At 44.3% G+C, this 23,118-nt stretch overlaps 1 protein-coding gene across 1 annotated transcript in view; it reads left to right on the forward strand.

The window, feature by feature from the left end:
• Nucleotides 1,552-23,118, forward strand: part of LOXHD1 (lipoxygenase homology domains 1) — a 106,284-nt gene continuing 84,717 nt past the window's right edge. The window contains exons 1-7 of the mRNA XM_021381571.1: nt 1,552-1,736; nt 13,751-13,849; nt 15,409-15,557; nt 17,926-18,049; nt 19,296-19,546; nt 20,489-20,624; nt 22,882-23,042. Coding sequence (XP_021237246.1) covers nt 1,616-1,736; nt 13,751-13,849; nt 15,409-15,557; nt 17,926-18,049; nt 19,296-19,546; nt 20,489-20,624; nt 22,882-23,042 — 1,041 coding nt within the window. The 5' untranslated portion in view covers nt 1,552-1,615. The remainder of the gene's footprint in view (nt 1,737-13,750; nt 13,850-15,408; nt 15,558-17,925; nt 18,050-19,295; nt 19,547-20,488; nt 20,625-22,881; nt 23,043-23,118) is intronic.

A 23,118-nucleotide genomic window follows, 5' to 3' on the forward strand; every position in this document is an offset into this window, starting at 1 on the left:
GTGTGTGGCTTTAGATTCGCCAGGGTTGTCCATCTTGTTCAGCCACCAAGGGCTGTTCAGTAAGGGTGAGCTGGATCTCCAGGTCAGCCACTCCAAATGAGAACTTTGTGCCACTTTTGAGGGCAGCAGCTGGAAACATCCCCTTGGTTTTTTTTTCTGCTGCCCACCAATGGGTGGGTTGATAACACCACAGGTGGGGTGTTACCAAAAATAATTGGAGCTCTTAAAATGACTTTTGCCTGGTTGGTGCTCCACTGAAATATTTTCACCGAAGATTATTTTCAGACACCTCTGACAGCCACTTGCCTACAGGGAAGTCTTACAGCTCTTACCTGTACAGGGAAATTAGCTGATGATATTGAGAATGTCTGCCACATTTTACTCTTGGAGGCAATATGGACAGGAATCCAAGATTTGCTCCTACTTGGGCCAGAATTGCATTTCATCCAAAGCTATGGTCTCAGCTGTTGAGAAGGTGCTTAGGGTTCCAGAAGAAAAAGTTCTTTTAAATGTCAGCCTTTAGAGCTAGCTGGAGTTTATCACAGCAAAGAGGACATTGGGAAGTAGGTCTGTCCAGTGCTAGAAATGACACTTCTTCATCCTAATATGACAACACAGACTGGCTGACAAAGTTATTGTACTCCTGCCATAGCTTTTGGTGTGTCTGTATTACAGGAGCAGCACGGCCTTTGAGAGGAGCAAAACAGACGTGTTCCGAGTGAAAACCAACAATGTTGGACAAATAAAGAAAATAAGGTAATTGCATGACATTTCCACTGCAAGACCTGCTCTGCCAGGTGCTAACTGAATGACAAGCTGTGCGGACTTTGGTGTTACCATGTTTTATTCATTATTTCTTAACACATTCCCATCAAGTTGATATTAAGAGGTGGTAGAAGCTTGTCTACAGCCTGAAATTTGAACTGAAGTGTGAAAACACCTAAGTTATTGCTTATTAACTATCCATACTCCTCACCAAGAACTGTATTCCTGTCATATGCAACCACACATGAAAATATTTGGGACAGTTTTTATGTACCGCTGGAGTTAGACTGTTTGTTGTTCCTTTCTGCTGAATTAGTGTAATGTAAATGAAAATGGTATTGTTTAACCACCATCTGACAGACCTATATAAAATTAAAAATTAGTTAGCAAAGAGTACAAAGAAAGTTAGCAAGACTGGGAGAGGAGAGATCAAAAAGGAGGCAGAGCAAGTTGGAGAGTCTCAGTTTTGAGGCACGCAGTTGAAGGTGAATGATTGCATAAACTACATGAGCATGCAGCTTTGTCAGTGTGTGCATCTTTTTGCCAATAATAGCTTACCTGTGCACATGACATCTGTGCTTGCATATATATGGAAGGCTGTTGTTTGGAAAATAATCTGTAAAAGCCCATAAGTCTTACAGCACTTTGGATAGTATTAGAAGGCATTTTGTGTACAGTTACTTTAGCCTTGCCCAATATAAAATATTTCAAAAAACTATAGTGCTAGTGCTCAATCTTAAGGAAAATACCAAGTCCAGGCCCTCACACAGATTATTCTTCCTCTAGGATTGAGCACGATAACACCGGACTGAACGCAGGCTGGTTCCTGGATCGAGTCATCGTGACCGACATGAACAGACCTCACCTCCGGTTTTATTTCCCTTGCAACAACTGGCTGAGCAAGGAGGATGGGGATGGACTGTACGTCAGGGACCTCATTGGCAGCCTGAATCCTATGGATGTGCCCAAAAGTAAGTGTTTTTCAGACTTGTTGGTTTTCTGGTGCCTTGTTGGAAGGACAGTGACGCTTTCAAATGAATTCAGCCATGTAAAGAGTAATCTCGTATTTAAAGCTAATTTTTTTTAGTCAGTGGAGAGGAAAATAATAGGAAGATGCCTCCAGAACATCAGTCCTTCTTCCAGCATTACATTTGACATCTCGGAGTGGGATACATGACTGTTTGGAGAAGCTTGGTTGAGTGCAGAAGGATCCCTGATGAGTGCTTTAAATTAGACTCACTGTCTGCAGATGGATGGATGGCATCCCACACCAGAAGATGGAATCAGTATGGGTGTGTATTATCAGAAGAAGCAGTGTGGTTACAATGCTATGGGTGAAGTTCAGTGTTTCCATGCTCTGGTGATGACCTGCCGGAAATTTCCATTAACAAGCCAACGCTCTCGCTGCAATTCCACACCGGTTTGCCAAATGTGTATGATGTCCATATTGAACTCACGACGATTTTTTCAGAGTGGTTTTAAGCTCATGATGTTGAAACAAAGGCAGGGCAGCTTGAAAACCAGACGAGTGCTCCCACATTGATAGAGCATGTAGGTAGGCCACGTGGTGATGTATAGTGCATGTAACATGAGTGGGAAGGTGATCGAGATGTGGAAGTGGAGCCAGCAAATCAGCCTCAGGTGGGATGTCAGCAGCTGATCCTCAAGTGTTAATGAGGCAACCAAGTTGTATTTCCCTGCTGACCTCACCAATGCACTGCGTCTTTCTGGGAGCTTAATTTTGGGCATAGAAGATGAAGTACACCCATCATTAACCACAAGCCTGAGAGAACAGAAGGGTGCAGATTGGTGGAAATGAGGGGAAACTCGGGTTTTTGTTAGTATCACATCTTTTTGAGAATTAATAGTTTTCTTACGCTAGCCTTGTCAGTGGGACCATGTGGCTTTTTTTTGGGGGGGGGGGGCGGGTAGGGGAGAGGGAAGGTAAAAACAGACTATTTCTAGTCCTAATACAGTGCTTTGAGAATGTATAGCCGCTCCAGAAAGGGAAAACATTGTTTTTGTTATTGTTATTGATATCCAGTTTGAAGTCAGCAGTGAAACAATACACAGTGGCAGGGTTTGTCCCTGAACTGTTCAATGATTTACCTCTGCTAAGCTGTGCTCTTCCAAAACAGCTTTGGTGTGTTGAAATGTAAGGATGAAAGGCTTCATTTGAGTTAGCATACAGAAAGAAGACACGCTGACAAGAAATGTATCTGGTAGCATTTTATAGATGCAGACCTCTCCAGGGTGGATGCCATAGGGGAACGAGATAATGTCTGGAGATGTTCCGCCAAAAACTCACCCAGTGACTGTGGCACTGAGCACACTGAAGCGTTTCACTGCTCTTTTATCCACTCAGTGCGTGAAGATGAAGAGCTCAGGATACACTGGGTGGGGATGGAGGAGCCTGGAGAAGGTAATGGATGAGTCAACAGCAACACACAATTAAAGAGAGGTTCCCTCAAGGAGGAATTCAACTACTCAATCTTAATAGATCTCTAAATGACACAACAATCTCTCTGAATTTATTACTGCTCCTGCCTGGGAGAGCTGATTCAAATGAATGCATGCCATTTCCTCCATCCTGCTCAACACCTGTCTCTCGACAGGAACAGATTTGTGGGGTAAACGCTCAGCTGGTAAAAATCAGTGCAGCTTCAGTAAAGTTGCTGGAACAACTTTGCGGTTCAGCAGCTGAAAAGCCGTTCCCAAACACACGCTCTTCTGGAGGAGTGGTTTTGGGTTATGGATCAGCTGCTGACTGCGTGCTCGGTCCTGGGTGTCCAGGAGAATGTGAATAAAATTGCCCCTTGCCTTAAGGGTATGAAAGAAGAGATTCAGGCAGGCATTTGTCAGAAATACATCTGTTCTTGTCACCTTTATCAGAGAATGCCACTTTTGAGCGCCGCAGCCTAGGAGCTCTGCAGCTGCCATGCAAACACAGGGAGCTGGGCTGAGGCCAGGGGCGCGGGTGAAGGGCTGGACGCCATCCAGGCAGCAGGTCTGGGTCTGTAAGAGGAGAGGGATAGCTCCACTATCTCAGGTTGCAGCTCCCCTTGAACCATAATTAATGAAAGATAAACATTCCCAGGCTGCTGAGGTGAACTGTCAGCTGCAAATGTAAATTCATTTGAATTCATTTGGCTCCTTCTGAATCCGAAAATGTCTGAAACGAGATTGTGATGTGATTTTCTTCATACATACAAGTCATTTGCCCTAAATTTGTTTTTTTTTTTTTTTTTTTCAAATGAATTGAACAGTTGGATTTGTTCTTTGAGTATTCATATTTTCTAGCCTACTAGACAAATGAATAATTACGTGGTTTGGTGAGTTTATGTTCTTGTAGAGGAAGACTGATTGCTCCCTCCTAAGCCCGTGTTCCTATTAGCAGTGTTCACTTTAACTTTCTGGCCACGTCTCTTCACTCCTTGCTTCCCTTATTTCTTTAGTCTGGAATATTTCAGAGGTAACCAAACAAGTTTTCTCTGTGTCCCCTCTCCTACCACATCTTCAGCTTTTGATCTTCTCCTGGAGAGCTGTCATATCTTTGGTATGAAGATTTACCTTCCTTGCTTGAACTGGAGGTCACTGCTGGGACGTGTAAGTTTTCTGTGACTTGTGTGGGATGTGGACTGGAGAAAAGTATTGTGACATATTCTATTGAGCTTTTTTTTTGCTCTGTAGAGGGTTCATATCTGAAGGGGATTGCTGGTGCTTGGACCAAACCCTACAAGTCACCAGGAGGCTCAGTCCTCCTTGTTGTTGAGGAGTACAGGCCAACCAGAGAATCCCTGTAGCGCTATGAACATTGAGGAGGTTAATTTAAATAATAATAATAATTATTAAAAAGGCAAAAAAAAAAAGAAAGTTCTCCCCAGATTTTCAACATATAATTGAAAAAAACTGGACAAAAAGTAACGCGGAGTTCTGTTCAAAATCCAAAGAGAGTTACAGCGGAAGGCAGGAAGACTCAGTGACTGCAGACAGCTGAGTGATTGTATTTGCTGAACTGGATAAAATTACTCCTGTCAAGTTCCCCATTGAATGCCACGCATTTCTGAAGGAGAGCACGTTACATTTTAAGTGCTCCTGCCTGAATGGTCCTCTGTTCCCTGTATTCACATCCATGGCATCATATACCCACGGTCCCTTGACAGTGATGGTGTCACAGATTCTTATTTACCCAGCAGCTGCTACTGGCAGCCTGGATTAATTTACGTTGCAGGTATTAATTACAAGGAAGGGCTATTGTTCGGCCTCATGCTGCTTCACTTGGCTTTATGAAACCTCAGGTTTCAAACCTCGCGTTTGTATAGCTGTGGCTGAGCCTTAATGCAAGGGGCTGAAGAAAACTGATTACAGGTGACGGTTTTTATCTGAGTGTTGTGTTTTTTGGATCACTCTGAAGGTGTCTGATGTCCTGCTCTACTGGTGGGGGAGGAGAGCATCAATCATAGCTTGTAGCTGTACTAGTAAGAACTACTGACCCAATGGAGGTGCAAAAGCCAATGAAATTTCAGAGCTCATTCCCATCCTGTTCTCTTATACATGCAGATCATGAGTCACTTGTGCAACAATCTTTTATCAAGAGAATGGAGGAACAATCATTTGCCAAGGGGACTTCTACTCACTTGGTCCTTAAAGCCATACAGAAGATCACAAATACCTGAGAATGAATCCAGATTTCTGTGCAATTGTGATTTGTGCTGAGCTGTCAAATTCTGGTCAAGTCTTGCCAAGCTGGCTGTTGCAGATGAAGCTCAGAGTGAAGGCCTGATTTCCAGCTGGCTCTTTGGCCACCAGCACTCCAAAATAGTTAAAGATTGGCCATAGTAATTGGCAGATGTGCATGGGACGTCAATTCATGTCCAACATTCTAAGGCTGTGTATTCACAACAGGATAGAACCGCTTATGTGACATCACACTGTAATATTCCCCATTCAGATAGATGGTGATAGCATTTTTTTCTGGGTGAAGTTTAATGGTATTTTGCGTAGTTCTAATGAATGTGTTTGCAAACAACGTGCTGTGCAGCACAGTTCTGAGGAGTAGGGCAGTCAAAATACATTGCACACCCAGACCTTGAGATGGGAACATCCAATACATTTGCATTGCATTTGATTTTCCCATTCTTAAAAGTACCAGGCATTTGTCGCCAGTCTTTGAAAATTACTCTTCATATTGTGTCAAAAAATGGATCACAAGCCCAGATTAGATGTGTCTGGGTTAAGTCTACATGGTCCTTTGCAGGTAGACAGGAGTTTTCTCCCTCACTGTGACAAGAACCAGCTTTGAACCAGAAGGTTGGTGATTCTGTCAGTTCTGCACTGATTTATGGTTGCTGTATGGTGCCCCAGAGTTTGTACCCTTCACGGATACATCCCTAGGGATAATGGCTGGAAGGTCACACTGATCAGCTGGGAACTGGAGCCTTGTAATGGCATATTAGTGGTGGAACGTGCTCATGTTGTGCATGGTGAGGGTATTCTCGGCTTTACAGAATGAGAACAATACTTATTATACTTACAAATGAGAGAAGTTCAGCTGATCGAGTTGCAGGCCAGCCCCTATCTACTAGTCTTTAGTGAGTTTCCTTGACTCCCTGCTGTGTACTCATCTGTGGCAGAGTCAATGAGATCACCCAAGGATAGCTGTATTCATGGTGGGTCAATGGAGGAGGCCATGGGCAAAGGGAAGCACAGAGCAGTTTCCTTAAAAAAAAAAAAAAAAAAAAAAAAAAAGGAAAAAAGACAGTGTGCACACAAAGCAGCAGCCCATGCTGGACTTCTCTGCCTGGTGTGCTTTTAAGAGCATTCCCGTGAACACATGTAGAACTAACGTGCCCTAGATATTCTCCGAGGCTTAGATCCACTAGGACCTAAGACTCATATATTTGGGCCAGTAATGTGAGCTGTCATATTTTTTCCTTCTGCACAGGAGGCTGATGTTAAGACTCCACAGTTCACTGTCCAGAGTTTTAATGCTGACTGCCCTGAAGACTCATGAGGGCCTGAGCTGGATGTAGTTGAGGAAACACTTGGGGCAGTGCCTATTGGTGCACGTGTTTCATTGTGAGTCAGTAGCTAAATCCTTCCTGTCCTGATGGGATACACACGTGCCTACGGGCTGGACTGGATCAGGACTAAAGCTGTGGCCAGTATTTCTCAGTGATGTCCAATAGCCAGAAGTTCTGATGAGAGGCAGGTTTGGGGATGGGAGGCTGCAGTGGGTGGTGTCCCATGGGGCCTTATTTCATAAAGCACCATGCCTAGAAAGTGAGAGTGGTCCTCCTCCTATTTCCTCTCGGTCAGGATTCAAAATGAGCTGTCACATTAATGGAAACATTCATAATCAGGAAAGCTAAAGGGTTATTTCTGAGATTGGGGAAAAGGGAAGTGAAATATTAATAAGAAGCGTTACCAGCTCATCAAAACTCATCTTTATTTGCACTAAGAACTGGAGCTGTGTAATCAGAACAGGGAATCGCAGCTAAATATATTTATGAAATAAATATGAATTGTTTACTTTTCAGTAATGGCACATATGCACTGTACTAAGGATCAAACTTTGCTGCATGCTGAGATATTCAATAAACAACATTTGTAGAGAGAGTCATATCTTTTATTTACCAATTGATATCACTAAGAAAAACCTGTCATGTTATCTGTTTCCCCCTACCATCCCCAAAATAAACCAGTAAGTCTAATATGAATTTTATTCTCCCTAAAGACTTTGTCCTTTTTATAACGCTTTAGTCACCATACCTAAAGCAAATCAGCTGTGATCTCTCCATTTGTAATGCATATTTTGCCTGTTGTTTTACCTCTAAAAATGGACAAGGATAATGAGAAATCAAAATGTTGGAGGTGAAAAGAAACGCTGGTAACTTGTAAACCACAAGGAAGCCAAGAAGCATGGAGCTCGGAAATAGGATGCAAATAGAGATTTGTAGTTTACATAAAGGATCTCATGCTTCAAGGGAAAAAAAGTTTGGAGAGGAATGAAAAATCACTGTGTGTGTCTGGTATGTAGATCCGTATGTACCCAGCACAAAGCAGTGCAGCACAGCTGTGAAGATGGGCATAATTTTCACAAATTGTGTCTATGTATTGTAATTATCTAAACATTGTGAAATAAAATAACTGTATTTAAAAATGTAAGTTATACCAAACAAGGTTGAAGTGCAATGAGGATAATACGATTTTAATCGGTCCTGTAAAATTATTTCACTCGTCATTCCGAGCAAAAACATTTAAAATAAATGGTTCTTTTCAGCGATTTCCATAAATCTGAATAGAGCAGATCTGGGGAAGGCTGGAAGTAGGTGTTTCTTTTGTGAAATGTCTGTGGGTTTTTTTTAATGGGCTCCCACACTGGGGCTGAGCTAATGAAAAGTAATGAGAAATCTTGGTGAATTAGACGAGCAAGGTCTTCCATGCTGCTGTCACAAGGTGAGTTGCCCTTTGCTGAGCTCCATGACTCTGCAACTAAACCGCTGTTGTCTCTGGGGTGAGGCCATTTAATGCTCACTTCAAAATGCCATCATCACTTTCAAGCCACAGTAGGAACATCAGTTTAGCATATTCTACAAGCAAAGTCTCCTGCATGTGGTAGATTGCTTCTCAGAGGCTTTGCAGAAGGATGATCCGGGCTGAATCCTAATACATTAACTGTTCTGATGCGTGCTTTGATTTCATATCAGAGCTGCTCAAAATGGGGCTGAGCTTTGTGATCTCTGGGCTGGAGGGGGAGAACTTGTGCTGCGTTCCTCACAGGAGGTGCACCAGGCAGCGACTGGGGATAATGGAATATACAGCAGAGCAAATGCTCATTTCCTTTCCCTTGTGTTATGCCTCCTTGGGTAGCAGCAATAATCTCTGCTTCTAAAGAGCGCGGTTTCAGAGAGCTCTTCTGAGAGGATCGAAATGCTGACCCACGGTCACACCAACCTCTCAGCATCGGTGCTGCCTCTACTGATGTGCACCCAACACCGCTCAAAGGCTCCTCCGCATTCCTCCCTGTGAACACTGTGTGCTGGTTTGGCGCTGATGGCCAAAAGCAATGCAAAGGCCCAAAAACATGCACTTCAAGTATGCATGCAGTCTGAATTTCCAATATGAACCCTCAGTTTAAGAAGCTGCTCACCACCACTGAAGGTTCAGCTCATTAAGAAAGACAGTTGTCAATTATGTTCGACAGAGATTAAGTGTTCTCAAGCTCTAAACCGACACTTTGAATTCAACCCTTTGCTGGATTGGGGAAAAAAATCATCCTTAACTGTGTACGGTCACTTTGTGTAACAGTGGGCCATGACGTGGGACAAGTAATGCCTGATGAGCATCTCTGCACCCTGCATCTCAGGGGTGGCTTTAGGTTCTCATAGTGCTTTGCTGTCTGCAGTTATTTCTAGGGCCCCTGCTACTGTTGCAGGGAGGTGAAAACAGGCTGGGTGTGTTTTCTTCTCTGCAGTGTTTATAGGTGCTGAGAGACAACACAGTGTGGTCTGTAATGCAGAAAGGCATAGAGATGCCTTTCTCAAAGGTAACCCAAGAAGAGGTGGTGTTGGCTTGGTGCAGATGGGCTCTCTCCCAGGACAGAAGAGAAAGCAAACCAAATTCTTGCTCTGAATGAAGCAGGCTGGGAGGCCACAGGCTGAGTGCCTAGCATAGTCCGACCTTTCAAGGTTGCTCTGACCTTTTGAAGTTGCTCTGACCAGCTGACGCCAAGGAACATGCTATCAGCAGTGGTACAAAGGAGCTCCTGCTTTGACAAGTCAGTGCTTTCCATCAAGAAGCGGTTTTGTCAGACTGTTTGTGTGGGCTGGAGCAACTGACTTGAGCTGACAGCGAAGAACTGAGGCATATGGGATGTTCAACCTCTTTCCTGAGCTTGTGCAAAAAGATTGTGGCAGGCTCAAGTTGAAACTGCATGCCCTCTGGCAGCAATTCTTTTTGCTTTTCATGCTATCCACTAATGTATTTCTTCGGCAACTCACAGGCAGCAGAGTTGCCTTTTCCCTACCTGTTCCCCTTGAAATCTGCGTGCTCGATGCTGAGCAGTACAGGATGGATCTTAAACGTTACCAGCCTGGGGAGTGCTGTGAAAACAGAAGGATAATTGCTAGAAGTTGCCATATGAGAAGAATCCATCACTGCCCATGACCTAGTTTGCCGCTTTTGACCCTGCGTGTCTTGCTTTTGAGGGATGTGACATTTCTTGGTTGTTGGATGCTGTGCTGCTCACCTGCTCCGAGGTGGGTCATGCACAGGGAAGGGAGGCAGGGACATATAGCAGAGAGTTCCCTGGGCCCTGCAGGACGTGATAACTCCAGGTAATGAAGCGCAGTCTGGTTTGTTTCCCTGCCTAAATCTGATTCTCCTGCTGCTACAAATTCATCAGCTGATGCATCAGTGCCCTATCCAGTGCCCCTGGTAATTTTAGCCACAAGACTTCCTTAGGCAACTGCATCCTATGGTGCTTTCTGTGACTACGATACTCTATTGCTAAATAAACAACATTAACAGCTGAATGCCCCATGGCTGAACAGTCAGCTGCAGCTTGCAGCTGGAAGGATTTGGCTGGGATGTCTCATAGAACAGCCTGTGTTGGAAGGGACCTTAAAGACCACCTAGCTCCAGCCCCCACTGTCCATGGTCACAGGCAGGGGAGAGAATGTGTGACAGCACTTCAAAGAAGAGGCGGTGGGGCTGGATGAAAAGACGTTGGGACCACTGCTGCATCCTTGGGATGGAGGTGGCAGTGGGACTGGCTTGGCTATGCCAAGAGGGCTGCAGCCCCGTGCCCTTCCTCCCACAGGAGAAGTGTTAGAGGTACAACACTGCTCCACTGTTCTTCACAAAAATTAAACCCCAGAGCTCCTACTGGAAAGAGCCCAGATCCAGCCTGCAGTGCAGTATTCATCCTCCCCCTTAGCTGCTGAAGGCTGTGTCTGAGTTGATTAGTAACAGACAAGCTGCTTGACTATCACACCTCTGCTAAATTAATGTGGTGAGGTCATATCAGTGCCACCCCACTGCTTCCCAGAGATGGCAGCCTGCAAACACTTCCAAACGCTCTGTGTGTGTCTGCATCTTGGCTGGGAGGTGTCAGGGGAGCAGGATTGTCCTTAACTGAGCAGAGAGCCAGAGGCAGAGATAAGGAAAGTGCTGTAACCATACAGGACATCACAATTCTGTGTTGCAGTGGGAAGAGGCAGCAGAATATAAGTGCTGGTCTTGCTTCTAAATTTTTGTTTGCTATTTTCCTCTTGGCATCTTGCAGCTCGTTTCTCTAAAGCTTCTAATTTTGTTCCAGGAAAGCTCCTTCTCTGTGCTGTGCTGCAGCGAGCATGCACTGCTAGATGGAGTCTCAGCTTTAGCAGCCGTACATCAGCATTTTGCATGTTCCCAGTGCTAGGAGAAGCATTCGGAGAAAAAAATATCCAGGCAACATCTTGATCTCAGTTTTGCAGATGAACTCAGATCTACGTATTGAGATTAAAAAAAGCCAAGTGGGTATTTTTGAAAAGATGATGTTACTATTTTAAATAATTCATGATGAAGGGCTTGCAGAATAGGGAGCGACATCCACCTATGCTTGAAATGAAGGGTGCTTGACTTCAACCAGAGCTCTGCCTGGCTGCAATGAGAGCCTTTTTCTGCATGCTGCCAGCCGCTGAATCCTTCCTGCCTCTGTGATATACAGCATCTCCTCCTATTTAAATTTGTACCTCCACCATGCAATTCTGCAAGATGTGCCGATGTACAAAATGCAGAAGGATCCCTGAGCAGGATGAAGTGCTGCTCTCTGCTGTAGCTGAGCCTTGAATTGCTGAGAGAGGGAGAGAGTGGTGGCAACAATTCAGCACAGCACAGCACAATCCTGCTTGTGTTCTGCTGATGAAGGAATTAAAACAGGTCCTGCACATGGAGCTGCATGGGGCAGGGATGGTGGCTGGTGTGAGTGCAGTTTCAGAGCTGGGAATGTACATTATATGGTGACATCGTACATCTCAGATTTGAAATACAGCAATGCTGAAAGACTTTTCAAGGCATTGGATGTGGCCAAGGACTTTACCAGGGTTTTTCTCACTGATCTTCTGTATTTTTGCAGAAACTGCACAAAGTGCCCTTTGTATCATATTTTTGGGCACTATTAGTGATTGATCTTCATTGTCTCTTTCTCTACCTGTCCCCCTTGATGCTCTGCATGTGTTCCAGTATCCTTTTGGTCTTTTCTTAAGAAGCTTAAAGACTAATCCTACAAGTTGTCCTAATGTCAGCCACTGTGCTTGCCCTTCTGTCGATCCCTTTATCTCATAGGGCTCTCCTGTCTGGAAAGCAGTGGAAAATTAATCACTAACATAATATTACATAATATACAGTATGAAGCAAAACTTCTTGGAAAATGCTGTTTCTGATTGAAGATCCCAATATACAACGGGTCACTTTTTGTTGGAACAGTTTAGTGGCCAAATGAGAGCTGTAAATTGCATCCCTATCCTTGGTTAATGCAAATTAACTCCTTTGGTGTTGGCGTATTTCTAGCAGGTTGCTTGTGAACTGAGGCAAAAGAGTTAAAGAGAAATATCAAGGAATTTCTCCCTTGTCTGGGGTGGTTCTGTCCTCTTCTTTCTTGTTATTTAGTATTTATTGCTCTTTTATCATTATTGTTTTATTTGTAATGTCAGCTCAATTTTTAGCCTTTTCAGAGCGCATTCATTAAACCATGGCAGGTGATTTCCCCTTCTGCCTGGGCTCTGTCCTCGTGCTCCTCAACCCGGGAGCTGAGTGCATCTTTATAATTCAGGGAATGGTCCAGCAGCCTCTCCTCATGTGTTTGCTCTCAGATCCTCTGCTGCAGAAGAGCACGTGCTCCAGAGAGTCTGCTGCCCTTACAATAACTTCTGCTGCACACTGATTATGCAGGTGGCTCACCCTGGGACTGCTAACTTAGGGTTTGGGATGGTCCATATCTCCTGAGGACATGAATTCATTTCTGCTGTTGGCTGGGATGCCCAGAAAATTGCATAGAATCATAGAACCGTAGAATGGTTTGAGTTGGAAGGAACCCTTAAAGGCCATCTGGTCCAACTCCCCTACAAACAGGGGCATCTACAGCTCCATCAGGTGCTCAGAGCCCCATCCAGCCTGACCTTGGGTGTCTCCAGGGATGGGGTACCAACACACCAACTTAGTCCCATTCAGATCCTTCAGAAGAACTTGCTTCTCAAACTCACTGACATGGGGAGTGGGAAATATTCATGGTGTGGCACACAAAAGTGATTTTCCTGTTCCTTTGTGCCTCAGAAGATATGTCTTCTAGTGTCACAGCTTCTGGACTTTTCTCCTGCTTTTCCCTTAAATGGAAAAGGATTGGATTTTTATTTTGAAACCACAGAGTAACAGGGTGGTCCCCTTTAGGTGTTAGTGCTCATGTAGAGCGACCAACCTTTCCTCTAAATACTTGTCACCAGCTGGGCTCGGTATCAGCTAAGCTGCAAAAATAGCTGTAGGACAACACTTGGAGCAGAGGGTTCAGCTCTGAGCTTGAGCAGATGGCTGGCTCCATAACTCATCGATGTTTTGAAAAAGCAAGGCTGGTTTGTAGGCCTGAGGTCACCTAAAGGCCATGTATCCACATCACAATGTGCTCCTTCCTCTCACCCATTTCAGCCTTTGGTATCAACTTCAGGAATTGAGTGATCTCTGCCTCCTACCCTGGGCAATGGATACAAAAAATGTGAGAGCTCTGCCTCTCCGTCCATGGGCATTGCCATGGACAAGGTCTCTGCCTACGGATTTTATTTCTCTTGTGGAGAAGAGGAAGATGTTTTGAGACTCAGTGTTCAGGATCCAGGAGCAGACGTTCAACTGTATTTTCAAAATAGTGCAGCACAGCCTGATTTTTTTTCGTACTCTCATGCTTTTTAACTATTTTGTTATTAATATGTTGGGATTTCTGCCTCTCTCCTTGCAGTCAACAAATATGTGGTCCGAGTTTTCACGGGTGAACTCAGCGGCAGTGGAACAGATGCAGATGTCTTCATTAATATCTTTGGAGAGAAAGGAGACACAGGTATTCAAATGCAAATCATTTCCTAAAATACCTCTTCCTGCTCTGCAGGCCTGCGATCTGCACAACGCACAGCAGCAATCTGGCAAATGCAGAATGATTTGGCTGAGTGAAAAGCACAACACATGGCCTTGTGAGCACTGCGGCTCCTCACATCCACAGCTCCTGGAAGCTGCTGTAGCTGGGCTGTGAGCATGGCTGTGGTTCCTGCCACTGAAGAAAACAAACCCTGGGAAAACAGACCACCAGTATAAACCAGTATAACGGGCAGCGGTCTGCTGAGGGACCCAGCATCAATCAGTGTGTAACTGATAGTGCATGCAATGCACAATATCACTGGTTGGAGTGGGCAGGGACCCCTGGCTCCATCTGGTCCCACCAAGGACAACTTTTCCAGATGACTTTTGAAGACCTCTAAGGAGGAGTTTTCACAGCCTCTCTGGGCCTATGTCCCATCCTTTAGTTGACCCTGGGAGGATAATACTGTCCTTTTCATGTGGCACAGGTTGTGGCTGGACTTGTACAGTCATTTAGAAAGATAATTTAACCAGGGTTTGTATTAGCTGGTTTTAAAATAATGGTGGTAGGTTTTTGTTTGTTTGTTTGTTTTTAGTGTAGGTTTCATTACAACAGTGGTCCAGGAACTTGAATTGAGGGTTTTTTTTTTCAAGTATTTTTAATTGAACGGTAGTAAGAGAGGTGCCCAGACCAAACTCCCACTTGCACTATGGAGAAGGACAGGTGGAAACTCCTAGAGACTCAGCTAACAAACATTCTCTCTCTTCTGTACGTCACGTATCCTGTCAAAGTCAAGAAGTAATGATATGATGCCTGCCGAGTGTCCTTGAGCAGATTATGAAACCTAGTGGGTAGGCTCTTTCCTGATTAACTCCCCAAACTGTTACAAGGAGATCTATCTGATCTCACCAGAGACATCTGAAAGTGGGTGTCTAAATCTCAGACAGTTGTCCAAGCACCCTGTCAAACCTGCATGGAGGGTTAACAGCCCTAGAAAATGATTCATCCCCTCCCCAGGTGAGTGGGATTCACAGATGCTTTAGGGCAGACCCAATCCCTCCCTTACACCATTGCACGGGAACAGTGCTGGCTGCAGTCTGGGCCAGTGCTTTAATACTTTTCATAAAGGGAAGCTCCTATGAGATCTGGAAAAGCCTATACCCCTGGTCAGGTCATAATGTGAAAATAAATCCTTCCTGTGTGATGCAGCAAAAAATGCCATGTCCTGAGATGTATAAATCTGCAGCTTGTGGCCAAACCCGTTTTAAACAGATTGTGGTGGTAGGGAAAGAAGATGCAAGAGCCATCTAGATATGTATTTTCAAAAACTCTGGATGCTCTAAGTAACTGTGACATGAGGGTGAAAATCCTGGTCTTTTGTGTGCTCAATAAGTGGTGCCTTTTTACTGAAATATAACGCTCTCTGCCTTTGCCTTGCATCCTGGCTGCAGGGAGCTGCTGCCTGGAGAGCATTTGATTCAGTCAGCTGTGGCATTCCTATATGTTCCTTCAGTCAATAATTTTTATTATTTTTATCTTTTCAGGTGTGAGGAAGCTGGACAACGACAAAGACAACTTTGAAAAGGGAGCAGAGGACAAGTTCACACTTGATGCTCCGAATTTGGGAAGGTTAAGAAAAATTAATATAGGTCACAATAACAAGGGCGGCTCTGCTGGCTGGTTTCTTGCAAAGGTGAGTTACTCCTCAGATGTTTAACACAGGCCTGCTGTGGGATCAAAATGTTTCACCTCTCACCCTCTCAGCAGTGCCACTAAGACACCAGAGCCTAAGAAATATATACTGACTCTGTTCACATTGGAAATTTGCAGAGACTTATATTTTGGGCAAATTTAAGTGATTCTTCCTGGCACAGCAAGAAATATATACCTGCCACATAGATCCCTTTCTTTCACTCCCTGTTTCCACTATTTTTTAATCTGTTCTACTGCTTGACGGTATGGCAGCTTTTAGTGAAACAGCAGAAAGAATATACAAGAAGGAGAAATCAATGACTTTCCTCTAATCTCTCTCTTTTCTTTTTTTTTCCCCCTTTGGTGGTGTAGTTTAACACAGCTGGCTGTAATCCACTGAAGATCTGACCTAGATAAGACCTGGATAACTAGATAATAGGGTGGTTTGATGTATCACCAATGCAAATATTAGCACATGCATTTGCTCCATCATGATACACTGCACTAAAAGTTATTGTGTTGGTTGCCCATCAGAAACATAGAATCTGTGCTCCTTGTAATAGGTGTGGGGGGGGAAACAGAGAAAAGAAACCTCATTCTCACAGCACAGATGTGGTGTGCATGGTGTGTTTTTTGATGCTGGTTAGGTAGATGAATTCCCAAAGCCCATAGCAGGGACTAGTGGCAGCCAACACGTTAGTGCTATGTTCTGCCTCGGAACCATTGAGATTTTTGTAATTAAGTAAGAAGCAGATTGGCCTTGTAAGTTCAGCTGGAAGTCTGGAGGAGTGAGCTAAAGCATGGCCCAGTTATTTCCTACTGCTAGGTGATGCTTTTTTCTAATATGCTCCAGTACTTGGGGGCTATAGCATTCCCACTGCTGGATGAACTTGCTGAGCAGCACTGGAAGTTCTTCTCATTCTTTCTTACATTTTCAGTGAAGCATATATTTAGTGCTGGTTTTCTAAATATAGGAATGAATACATTGACAGGAACCCAAAGAGGATGAGCTGGTAGAGGGTAAGCTGAGCACTGATGCTTCTCTTGAACCTCAAATGTTTTAGTCTCTAACGTTCCAGCATAGCACTACCCTTCTATAATGATAATCCCACCCCTGGCAAACACTGCTGTCCTACAAGAGGTACAGTGAGAATCTGTAATGCTGCAGGCTATAGTACAGTGAGGGATGAGTGGCAGGATGGGAAGCTCCAGTTGGATAAGTCTATCGGGAAGGACAGAATCCAGATTCTCCCTTCTTGCTGTGAAGGGAAAAAAAAATAAGGACTTCCTATCCCTAACAGTGAGTTTTGATTCCCTGAGATGTAAGCCATACAAGCAAATAGATTTTCATAGAATCGTAGAATCATGAAGGTTGGAAAAGAGTTCCAAGATCTCCAAGCTCACCCCTAACCCTCCCCACCATGCCCACTGACCGTGTCCCCAAGTGCCACATCTCCACGGTTCCTGAACACCCCCAGGGACGGGGAATTCCTCATCTCCCTGAGCAGCCTGTGCCACTGCATCACCGCTCTTTCAGAGGAGAATTTTTTCCTAACATCCAACATCATTTTTTTGCTTTCTTCTTTTCTGGCTGAAAATCTTCAACACTCTTTACTGCATATTCAAAATACATCAGTAACTCTTATGGCAAACTTCAGGAATGGTGGTAAGAAAATGCTGCAGCAGGAGGTGCAAGAACCTCCAGGTGGATAACACTGGCTTAATTTAACATTAAAAGTGAAGGTTGTTCCCTGGCTTGTTTCAGCAGAATATGTCTCCTGAATAGAGCACAGAGCCAAATTCTTCCAAAATAGAAACTATTCCTACCCCAGGGTTTCAAGGCTGTCTTTGCAAGTGTTTCCATCCTGAAGTAACTGAATGGGATAAGAAAGCATTGCTAGGTCATGCAAGCTGATCCAATGGTCTTGATTTGTCCTAAAATTCCTTGGTATTATTTCATAACAAGGGTCTAAAACAGAAAGAACGAAGACAGCCTGTTCCCAACGCAGAACAAAGAGCTGCCATTCAGCTGATGGAGAAGAGTAGCCAGCAAAGGGCTCTGGAGGAAAGGAAGACAGGCCAGCCAGCTGGTCCTGCTAGCAGAGACATCTGCTCTCGTATGCTGCGAGAGATGCAGATTGAGTTCAATGGAGGAAAAAAGAAAAGGAAAAAGCCTGGTTTTCGCTCTCTGATTGTCTGAAATCCTGTCAGTGCTAATTAGGGAGTGGAGAGGGATCTGCCTGAGTGTTGAATATATTGAATATCAGGTGAGAGTGTGTGCATTCAGCTTCTGCTCTTCTGTCACCTCCTTGTGTAATGCTTTCACCTTTTCCACACGTATTTTGCAAAGCACTGTTTCTTTCTCCCAGGTGATCATTGAAGACATTGGCAATAAATGTGTGTACCAATTCCCAGTTGGACGCTGGTTTGCTTTAGATGAAGATGATGGCAAAATCCAGAGGGACATTCTTGTCGGGGGCACTGAGGCCACAGGTAAAGTCGTGTGTTGGATCCATGGTGGGAAATGCAAAGACACAAAGGCCTAGTCGTTCCTTCTAGTCATATTTTCCCTAGAAGAGCAAATGCCAGAACTCTACAGTGGGCCAGCTGTTGGTGACAGACAGTTCTGTGCCTGAATTGTCATCCCATGTCCCACCTGCACGTACACCTGGTGAAGCTGTGCAGGACCTACACGCTGATTTGTCAACCACTGCACCTGGATGAGGGAATGATGGGCAGAGGATGAAAGATGCAGCATGTGCTTCTATGAGTCGTTCACCAGCCTTCAGAAAGCAGACAGCTATTCCCACATGCGCTGCAGTGCCTCACAATGATATGTATTTATTGGCTGGGGAGCTGTGCATCCTTTTACAGAACAGGGACAAGTGTTGTGGGTGCAGAATCCCAACTGCAGGACACAGGCTGAGAAGAACAGGAAGAGAGGTGAATGAAATCTTCCGACTAAAACTGTGCAATTCATTTACTAAAAGCTTCCCTTAATCTTTTACCATTTCTGAATGTGCTCTCGTGAGTTCTGCTGAAGATATTCCATATGCACTGTAAAAGACACCCAAATGCATTTTTAATGTAAACTTTAAAGAGAGAGAAGGCTGTTCTGGAAAGAGTGAGCTCTGATGTTTTCACTTCTTCCAAAGTCCCCGTTGACATTTCTGGGCGATGTAAGAGAAGGAAGGACTTAGCTTGAATCTCAGCCCCAGCTGTCTTATAGTTGGTTCCTAAAACACTAATACAGTTACAGAGTTGTCTCCTTATTCAACACCATGACAAAGGTCTATGACGTGCTTGTCAAAGAGTCTTCTGAGAAGTAAAGTTTGTATGAAGAAACAGCATCTTTCCATTCTTCCAGCACTCCCTGACGTATTGGATGTTTGGGACCTCTCAAAATCAAGCAATTTAATTGTCAGCTCTTTTTTTTTTTTTTTTTTCCTTTTCTTCACCCAGTTGTCACCATATGGTGATAGAAAAACATATTTTTTTTTTCCACTGGGCTGTGTGACAGGGAGTTTGTCAGCACAAACCTGCTTCTCTCAGACTGTCTGAAGGTAGCTGTGCATTTCCCAGAGGTATGTGTGGAATAAAAACAAGTGAGGCGAGTCGAAAGCTAAAAAAGACCAGTGGGAAAGCAGTAGAGCCCAATGTAAATCCAGTAAAAAATCTGAAGTTCATCTTTTCTTTTCCTCCCTTTTTTTCTCCCTCACCAAATTCCTAATTCCTCCAGGTATTGTGTACAATGTTGCTGTAGTGACGGGAGATATCAGAGGCGCTGGCACAAATTCCAAGATCCACGTAATCCTGCATGGCTCCAAAGGCTTAAAGAACAGCGGGAAGATTTTCCTGGAAGGAGGTGAATTTGAGCGTGCCAGGACAGATCTTTTTAACGTGGAGATAGCGTCCCTTCTGAGCCCTCTCAGCAGGGTCACCATTGGGCATGATAACTGTGGCGTCAGCTCTGGCTGGTATTGTGAGAAGGTGAGACTAAGACGTTTGTAGGCAGCTCAGGCTGTTTCCTATTCATAACCTGACCCCAGTGATAAAATATTCTTTTTTTTTTTTAAATATAAAAAGACTGCCTTTATTTGGATGACAATACCCCCAGTTTAGCAAGTCAATATTATACATAATGCATAGTAGTAGCTGATTGCCTCAAAGGCACATTAGATGCATAAATCAATCAACTCCTAATTGGGTTGATTGTCTCTTTGCAGTCAAAAAAATAGAGGTTATTTTTTGCTCAGCACTAAAAGCACCTTCAGATGTTTGCCCAAGGGGCCAGCTTGAAACATGGTCTTGGATTGTGCTGAGTATTTCAAAGCTGTCGTCTGTATTCAGACCCCCCTGAAGTTTTCAGTGCTGCTTTGGAGCCCAGAAAAAAAACTGGTTGACCACCTTTGTTACTGGGAGGTAGCGGAGAGTTATGGTGTGTGCACTGTGTACACCACCAGCAGGAGTTAATGGGAGGGAGAAGAGGGAGGCAGCTGCCTGCACAGCAGCTGTGAGAATGTTTAAGTTTTTCTGGAAAACAAAACCGGCTAGGATGCATTTGAAGGCTTTTTGTACCTTGTATTTTCTGCAAAAATCCTACCATGCACCAGTGTGGTGCAAAGTCTGTGCTGCAGACTGACACGACTGCAGCTACTCTGCCTGTTACTGCTCCCGTTCCCTTGTCCTGGTGCTGTTTTGCCTCTTCTTGGTTGACCCACTTCAGAAAAATGGGAATAACAAGACAGAAATGTCTTGGATGTACTGCAAATCGCTGGAATTGTTCGCACTGGTCCACAAAACCTGGTTTTGAGAGCAGGACCAAGATCTCCAGGTCTGTTCTTGCATAAATTGCTTAGGCGGTCAATATCATAGCCTTGTGGTCTACCAGTAATGGAATATTCAGACTCACCTTGCCAGTCTCTTTTCCAGGTGGTGGTTTACTGCCCATTCACTGGTATAGAACAAACGTTCCCATGTGGGAAATGGCTGGATGAAGATGAAGGAGATGGCCTCATAGAGAGGGAGCTCTACGAAATGGTCTCCCTGCGCCAGAGAAGACTGAAAAGTAGGTCCAAGTGCCCCATAGCTTCCTGTAACGTTGCCTGTCCCATGTGACAACACCCAGCATGGGATACACCCCATGCAACATGGATAGACCCTTGGTCAGGTGGATGCTGAAGTGAATTGAGTCCAGCATTATTTCTGTAGAATCATGAAGTCATTTGCTTTGAACGTTCTGCTTTGGGAAGGTTAAAAAAAAGGAAAAAAAAGAAAAAAATCAGCTTAAAAAACTATTTAAAATATTTTGAGGAAGTGCACTCATTTTCTTACAGGAAGGAACTGGAGCCATCAACCTTCCTTGAGTCACTGGGCTTCAGGTGCTGCAGCCACCACCTCACCTTTGCAGATAAGCTAGGCTACATTTACACCACTGTAGAGGGAAAACCGACCTGTTCCAGATGGAAACAAAACCTAAATATTCTAAAAAGAGAAAACTGAGGGAAAACAGGAAGAAAACCCAAGCTGGGAATAGTGCAGGCAGTCTCATTCATGCTTCCTGCTAACTTCAACATTTTTACTTTTGGTCACTGAGGGAAAAAAACAGCTCTCGGTCCTGTCCAGCTGCCACATGTTCCTCTCACGGCACACAGGTTCTGTGTTTGAAGCCTCTTCTCTAGAGGGAGGCGAGCACACGTGTTTGTTCAGAGGAGCAGCCCTGGAATCAGCACTGCTCCTTCATCCGTACACTGCCCCAGTACCCAGCCGTGATGAGTGGTTTTGCACCAAAGCTGGGTTGCTGCTGCCTCACCTGTGTGTGAGTAAAACATTTTAATTAAGATAATAGACGTGGTTTAGTCCGGGTGCTTCGGGTGGGCTCCTGCTTAAGCAGCAGTTCATTTAAATAAGCTTTATCTAAATGTTAGTCAGTGTTACAACCACATCGCGCCTCCGACTCGGTCCATTTAACCGAGGCATCTGAAACCTTTAACCCTCTATTATCAGCTCTGATTGTTATTGACAGACTAATTCCCCTGCCGCCGCAGTGCAGGAGATAGACAGAGAGCATTAGCCCTGAGAAATCGGTGACCTTTAGCTGCCAGATTACAGGAGCGTGAGGCTCGGAATCAGACAAGACCCATCCTGTCATCTCGCCTCTCTCCCCATGCATGCAGGACTCTCCCTTTCTGCGAGCTGATCAATGCTCGGTTCATCCTTGGTTGGGTATCCATGGTGAAGGCGGTCCCTGCACAACATCTACACATTGCTCCGCAGCAGGCGGAAGCTCTATCAGCATTTAATCCTGGTGCGAGCCCCCTCGCTCCTCCCTGCACACACTGCTTCTGCTTCCCCTCAGCAAGAGGTCAAAAGGGCCAACCCTGGCAGACAGAGAAGTCTCTGCTGTCTCCATCGCCCTTGTCTCTTCCCCAGGAGACCAGGCTGCTCTATCATGTGGTATCCGCTAACTTGCCTCTGCCTTATTTCTGCTCAGATAAAGCTTGCTGGTGATTTCCGTAGGAGACTCTTGGTGAATATTATTCAAACAGAGGGTGAGACTTTTTTAAAAGGAAAGTTTGATCTTCCCCTTCATTTTTTTGGGGGTGGCTGTCACCTCCTTTTTTACAACCAAATGCCGAGTGGACCAGTAAAAATTTAATTTATATGCACATCATCATACTTTTATATTCCATTGCGGGCTCTGAAGGTCAACACGTGCTCACGTGGTCTGAGGCATACCAAAAGGGTTAGCAATTCTTTCATTAGGATTTTTTAATAATTCAAGTGACGTCTGAGTCGGGAAGGAAACCTGTTCCTTCTTCTTTAGGTGCAGCAAGGCTGGCAGACATGAAGCTTTACCAATACAGAGTGCAGATGAGGGGCTCTTAGAGAAAATAATGTCACCTTCTCGTATGTATCACCATCCTCTGACATGGAAACGAATGTAAAGTTGTTGAAGATCACGGTCTTGCATTTGTAGGTGCTGGCGAAGTATACCAAAAGTACACAGGTGGAGCATGTCCTTGGTTTACCCTGTTAGTAGTGCATGATATGGAAGAGTAGAGCTCACCTGCAAATTGGTGATTTATGTCTTTTCCCATTTTATTTTAAGTTGAAAAACAGAATTATAATTCCAGGCAATCTCATTCCCACATGTTATGTAGGAGCTGATTTTCCTTCATCCCATCCAGCTGTCTCTACAACCCAGGGAAAAGAAAGAATTATGTTTTTAAGCAGAATGCCTTTAAAAATTCCTTTTTTTTTTTTACAAAAAAAAAAAAAGAATTGTTTCTCTTTTGATTTCATTTATGTCGGTTTTTTTTTAGAAAATCCCTGGTCTCTGTGGATCTGGACGAGTGACATTAAGAATGCCGGGACAGATGCCACCATCTTTTTCCAGATTTATGGAGACAAAGGAAAGTCAGATGAGATGAAGCTGGACAACAATTCAGACAACTTTGAAGCTGGACAAACTGACAAATTCATGGTATGGCTCACATGCTAGTGATAAATTTGGCTGAGTACAGTTTTCCGGGGCATTGGCTTCAGTCTTGCTCAGAAAA

This window comes from Numida meleagris, chromosome Z (genome assembly GCF_002078875.1).
Source record: "Numida meleagris isolate 19003 breed g44 Domestic line chromosome Z, NumMel1.0, whole genome shotgun sequence".
NCBI classification, from domain to species: domain Eukaryota; kingdom Metazoa; phylum Chordata; class Aves; order Galliformes; family Numididae; genus Numida; species Numida meleagris.